At 36.1% G+C, this 6,737-nt stretch overlaps 1 protein-coding gene across 1 annotated transcript; it reads right to left on the minus strand.

Moving 5' to 3' along the window:
* Nucleotides 1–5,357: 5,357 nt before the first annotated feature.
* On the minus strand, nucleotides 5,358–6,317 carry LOC131500903 (olfactory receptor 2AE1). The gene has a single exon (XM_058710487.1). It carries the CDS (start codon nucleotides 6,315–6,317, stop codon nucleotides 5,358–5,360), a length of 960 nt encoding a protein of 319 aa, XP_058566470.1.
* Between the last annotated feature and the right edge of the window lie 420 nt (nucleotides 6,318–6,737).

Raw genomic sequence — 6,737 nt, forward strand, 5'->3', positions numbered from 1 at the left:
AGCACCAAAGGGAAGGTGATGGCAGCCGTGGAGATCTTTTCTATCTTGGCTCCCATTGCTGGGTTACTAGGATGCATCTTTGCCCCAAAATGCCATAATATTCTTCTAAAACTAGATAGGAATACCTTGCCAGAATTAAGGGGTAAAAACAAACTCTAGGGGAACACAAATTTTCTAAGGCTCTACTTCATGGATTTCATAAAACATTTAGAAAGGTCGAAAATTAAGCAACACTATACAGTCCTCTCCCCACACCTTGCCATGGATACATAAATGTTCTAACATCATTTTCCCCTGATTTGAGACACTGTGGTTGTTACAAACTAAATTTCTGTATATAAATCTGTGTGTTTTGGGTTCACTATTCTTTCATTGATTCTTTCCCTGAATGAATACCACACTAATTTCTGGATTTCATAGCATGTTCTGACAGCTGATAGCACCTGCTCTTCATTGTTGCTCTTTTTTAGTTATTTTGTGCTTATTCTTGCAGATTTTCTCTTTGACCTAACTTTTTGATTTGTCTTGCCAAATTTCACAATGCATACTAAGAAATTTAGATTATAATAATTTTTAATTTAAAGATTACTTTGTAAAGAACTGACCCCTTTGCAATAAAGTTTCCCACGTAGGAATGTGCTTTATCTCCATTTTCATTTTCATTTTATTTATTAATGTTTTGTTATATTTTTTGACTTGTTCTTTGAGCTAAGTAATGTATTGTTTTTTGTACATTTCTTGAGCTTACTTGTTGGTTCCAATTAATTGTAAGTTGATTCTCTTGGATGTCTGTGGTATGAAAATTAATATAATAAAATGTTTCTGCTCGTTTTATTATTTCTTATTATATTGGCAAGATTATATAATGCTTAATAGTAGTAGCAGTTATGGGCTTTGTATTGTTCTTGGCTTTAGTGGGAATGTTTCTGATTTTTTTAGATTAAAATTTACATTGTGGTAGGTTTTAGAATCATACTTTTTAAAATCCAAATAAATATTTCATTAATGATGAAAGTGCTCTGTATTCAACCTAACCTAATTTTTTACATAATTTTTAAAAATTATATGGAAATGCACATAACAGAATTTACTACCTTAACCATTTTTAAATGTTCAGTTCAATGGTGTTAAGTATTTTCATATTGTGTGCAATGTATCTCCATAATTAATGGACATAATGCCGGCCAGGTCCAACCATGTTGCTGCAAATGGCAGGGTTTCCTTCTTTTTATGGCTGAATACTATTCCATTGTGTGTGTGTGTGTGTGTGTGTGTGTGTGTACATTTTCTTGATCCATTAATCCATAGATGGACTTTTAGGTTTTTTCTATGTCTTGGCTATTATAAATAATCTGCAATGAACATGGGGATACAGATATCTTTTTGTGATAGTGATTTCACTTCCTTTGGATATATACCCAGAAGTGGAATTGCTGGATTATATTGTAGTTCTATTTTTAAGTTTTTTAGGAACCTCCATACTGTTTTCAATTGTAGCTATACCACTTTACGTTCCCACCAACAGTGCACAAGTGTTCCCTTTTCTCATTTTCTCCACATCCTCACCAGCACTTATCTCTTGTCTTTTTGGTAACAGCCATTGTAACAGTATGAGAGAGTATCTCATTGTGGTTTTGATTTGTGTTTACCTGATGCTTAAGGATGTTGAGCACCTTTTCATGTACCTGTTGGTCATTCATATATCTTCTTTGGAAACTGTTTAGTTCTTCTGCCCATTTTTATTTTTATTTATTTTTTTAACTTACATCCAAGTTAGTTAGCATATAGTGCAACAATGATTTCAGGAGTAGATTCACTAATGCCCCGTACCCATTTAGCCCATCCCCCCTCCCACAACCCTCCTCTGCCCATTTTTAAATCAGATTGTTTGTTTTCTTGCTATTGACTTATATGAGTTCCTTACAAATTTTGGATGTTAACCTCTTATCAGATATATGATTTCCAAATATTTCCTCCCACTCTGTAGGTTGCCTTTTCATTTTGTTGATAATTTTCCTTGCTGTGCAGAAGTTTTCTGATTTAATATAGTCCCACTTGTTTGTTTTGCTTCTGTTGCCTTTACTTTGTTACCAAATCCAAAAACCCATTACCAAAACTGATGTCAAGGAGACCACCCCCTATGTTTTCTTCTAATAGTTTTATGGTTTCAGGTCTGACTTCCAAGTCTTTAATCCAATTTGTGTTGATTTTTTTCCTAATCATATCCCTAATGATTAGTGATGTTGAGGATCTTTTCATGTGCTTATTGTCTATTTGCATAACTTGCTTGGAGAAATGTCTATCCAAGTCCTTTACTCGTTTTTTAATCTGGTTATTTTGTTGTTGTTGTTGTTGTTGTTGTTGTTGTTGTTGTTGAGTTGTAGTCATTCTTTATACATTCTGAATATTAACTCCCTTCAGATGTATGGTTTATAAATATTTTCTCTTATTTCATAGGTTGACTTTTCACTCTGTTGATTGTGTCCTTAGGTGAATAGAAGTTTTAAATTTTGGTGTAGTCCCATTTACCTATGTTTACTTTTGTTGTTTGTGCTTCTTGTGTCATATCCAAAATATCATTGGTAAATCCAATGCCATGAAGCTTTCCCCCTATGTCTATTCTACGAGTTTTATAATTTTAACTCTTAGATTAGGTTTTTGATACATTTTTAGTTAATTTTTCTATATGGTGTAACTTAAAGGTCCAACTTCATTCTGATTACAATAGCAATCAAAAATAATACTTCAGAATGGACTTAAACAAGAAAATGAAAGATTTGTACACTGAAAAATATAAACCACTCCTGAAAGAAATTAAAAAGACAAATAAATAAAAAGATACCTTGTGTTCATGAATTTGAAGACTTGATATTTTAAGACATCCATACTACCCAAAGTGATCTACAGAGTCAATGCCATCGCTATCAAAATCCTAATGACATTTTTTTTCAGAAATAGAAAAAATCTATCCTAAAATTCATATGGAATCAAGGGACTCCAAATAGCCAAAACAATCCTGAAAAGGAATAAAACTGGAGAAATCACACTTCCTGATTTCAAAAGTTACTACAAAGTTATAGTTATCACAAAAGTGTGATACTGGCATAAAGATAGACATATAGACCAATGGGACAGAATACAGAGCACAGGAAGCAACCCTCAGATACATGGCCAAATGATTTTCAACAAGGATGCCAAGATCCTTCAATAGTGAAAAGACAGTCTTTTCAATAAATGATGCCAGGAAAACTGGATATTCACATGCAAAAGAATGAAGTTGAACCTTTACCTTACACCATATACAAAATTTAACTGAAAATGTATCAAAATTCTAATGTAAGACTTAAGACAATAAACATAAGGGGAAAGCTTCATGATATTTGCCAATAATTTCTTGGATATGACACACAAAGCACATGCAACAAAGGTAAAAATAGGTAAGTTGGAATACCTCAAAATTTAAAACTTCTGTTCATCAAAGGACACAATTAACAGAGTGAAAATGCAACCTATGGAATGAGAGAAAATATTTATAAGCCACATATCTGAAAAGGGGTTAATATCTGGAATATATAAGGTGATGATAATAATGTAGTGTTAAATCTCTTCTCAAGGGGAGCCTATATAAAACTATGTTATTTACTTTTGACAGGTGCTAGCATTGCATGAATACCCTCCATAGAGTTGGCCTAAATTGTTTCATTCCCAAATAATCTTATAGCATCCCTGACAAGGCCATAGTTGTATGTGTAGAAAGAGAGGTAGCAGAACAACCACCTCTATCTAATTGGGATTGTGAACTCACTGTTTGTGCAAAACACTTGAGCCTTCAGAAACAACCCAGGCACAGTTTCTATAAAAATCAATTCCATTTGGGGTGCCTGGGTGGCTCAGTCGGTTAAGCATCCAACTCTTGGTTTCAGCTCAGGTCATGATCTCATGGATCGTGAGTTTGAGCCCCATGTCAGGCTCTGCACTGACAGTACAGAAACTGTTTGAGATCCTCTCTCTCTCTCTCTCTCTCTCTCTCTCTCTCTCTCTCTGCCTCTTCCCTGCTCTTTCTTTCTCTCAAAATAAATAAATAAACTTAAAAAAATCATTTCCACTTGATACTGGAATGTTACAAGGTAAATCCAGTCTTAGGGCTAGATGGATAAGAAGGCACCCAACTGGTGGCTCATCTTATAGAATGCCAAAAAGCTGTTTCTGAAAAGGAAAATACTTTCTTGTGAAAAAAAGGCATAACTTTGCTCTCAAAGTGTTATTCTTCTTGAAGATGGTCCCAGGGCTTCACGACTTTTTTCAACTAATAAGGAAGTAAGATATAGAAATTTTCCTCACTTTGGAATCCCTCAGATCATTAGATCTCAGAAAAATTCACTGAGATGTCAGATCTCTTTGCATTTGCATGGGATTAACATCTGGCTGTCTGAAACAAATGAGTCTTGCCAAGCCATCTACTGTATTATTCATTTTTATAATCTCTTCCCCTTTCTGAGTTAAATATCATTAATGTCATGTGAGATAGTTAAAACAATCTACATTCTTTTCATTTATTAATTTATGCAACAAATAGCTGTTGCACACTTACTTCATGTCAGGCTCTTTTCTTGGCTCTACTGAGACAATAGTAAACAAAGTAAAGTCCTTGCCCTCGGTTTCTCATGTTCTAGTAAGACAAACAATAAGTATAATATAATATAATGTGCAAAATTATGCAAAATAGTATTATAAAGTTGAAGCAGGGGACAGAGGATGCAGACTGCTGTTTTAGATATGGTAGTCAGGGAAGCACATTTTGGCAAGGCTACATTTTTAAAGAAATCAAAAGGAAATGAGGGAGCGTCTAGTAATTTCAAGAGTTGATCTTGGATTTCTTAGCCTCCAGAACAATGAGAAAATAAAATGCTTGTTGTCTAAGCTGCCTAGTGTATGGTATTTTTGTTATAGCAGCCCAAATGGGCCAAGATAGTGCTCTACAGTGCTTAGGTGCCTGAGACCACAAGAATACTGGAATTATATGCTAACCACTTGATTTTGGCAATAGTCATCAGGTATCTGGAGCCTTGAAAAGTCTTAGAGGTTTACACAGATCGGCTAAGGAGTTTATCCCATTCCACTCTTTTTTTTTTTTTAACATTTTATTTATATTTTAAAGCTTATTTATTTATTTTGAGAGAAAGTGTGAGAAAGAGCAAGAAGGGAAAAGGATAGAAAGAATCCCAAGCAGGGTCTGTGCTCTCTGCCCCAACACAGGGCTCAATCTCATGAACCGTGAGTTCATGACCTGAACTGAAATCAAGAGTCAGAGGCTTAACTGACTGAGCCGCCCAGCACCCCCCATTCCACTCTTATACTCAGGATAACTGCAATTGCCATCTCTGAGTGAGAATCTCCCTCCCCATCACTCCTCTCAGAGCCTTGGCTACATCCTTATTCCGGAGAGTATAAATCAAAGGATTCAGGGTAGGAGTAATGATGCTATAGAACACAGAACCAACTTTGTCTTGCAGTGGAGTTCTCTGGGACCTGGGCCTCATATATGAGAAGATGCAGGCACCAAACCAAAAGGAAACCACAATGAGGTGAGAGCTACAAGTGGCAAAAGCATTTCTCTTACTCCCAGCTGAACGCATCTGAATGACACTGTGGAGAATGAAGGCATACGATGTAGAAATGAAGAGGGTGGGGAGGAGGAGAAGTACAATGCTGATGATGTACACTATGGTCTCATATACAGTGATGTCTCCACACACCAACTTCAAAATAGCTGGAAACTCGCAATAGAAGTGGTGGATTTTTCGAGACCCACAGAAAGGTAAGTGCATCAAGATCACTGTGTGAATTAGAGAGTTTATGGATGCTCCCAACCACGACATGACCACCATCATCAGTCCCACCTTTCTGTTCATGAGAACAGTATAGCGAAGTGGATGACAGATGGCAACATAGCGGTCATAAGACATGAGAGCTAAGAGAAGACACTCAGCACCACCCAGAGACAAATACAGGAAGTGCTGGGTTGCACAGCCCACAAAGGAGATGGTCTTCTTGCCAGATAGGTAGTTGGTAGCCATCTTGGGGATGGTTGTGGAGACATGCATCAGATCCATGAGGGAGAGCTGGCTGAGCAGGAAGTACATGGGTGTATGAAGCCGAGCATCAGCACAGATGAGGAGAATAGTGAGCATGTTGCCACTCACCGCAATAAGGAAGACCACTATGGTTAAAGAGAAAAGGAAAAGATGGGTGAGAGAGTCATCAAAGAGCCCTTCAAGGATGAAGTCTGCCAGAGAGGTCTGATTCCTCTGCCACATGTCCCCTTTCTCAATCCTGGGGAAAGAGGAAAGAGATGAGTGATATCAGAAATACCGGGGTTCAGCACACCTGACAGTAAGCACCTTTTAATCTAGCAAAGAATTTGAGAAGAGAATTTTTTTCTATTTCTGATTATTCAACAGCTCTAATTATTGAAATAAACTTTTAGAAAAAGAACTCAAATCTCTCTTCACAAACGTGATTAACTCTGAAAATCCAGAATATCTACATTCTGTTAAGTGCCATTCTTCAAAACAGAGTCTCTCCTCATTAAGGAAGAAGTGTGTGTGTGTGTGTGTGTGTGTGTGTGTGTGTGTGTGTGTGTATACACATAAGGAAGAAATATATATATATACACATACATGTGTATATACACATATATTTTTATACACATATATGATGTATATTTTATATATTTT

Source organism: Neofelis nebulosa, chromosome 18 (genome assembly GCF_028018385.1).
Source record: "Neofelis nebulosa isolate mNeoNeb1 chromosome 18, mNeoNeb1.pri, whole genome shotgun sequence".
NCBI lineage: Eukaryota > Metazoa > Chordata > Mammalia > Carnivora > Felidae > Neofelis > Neofelis nebulosa.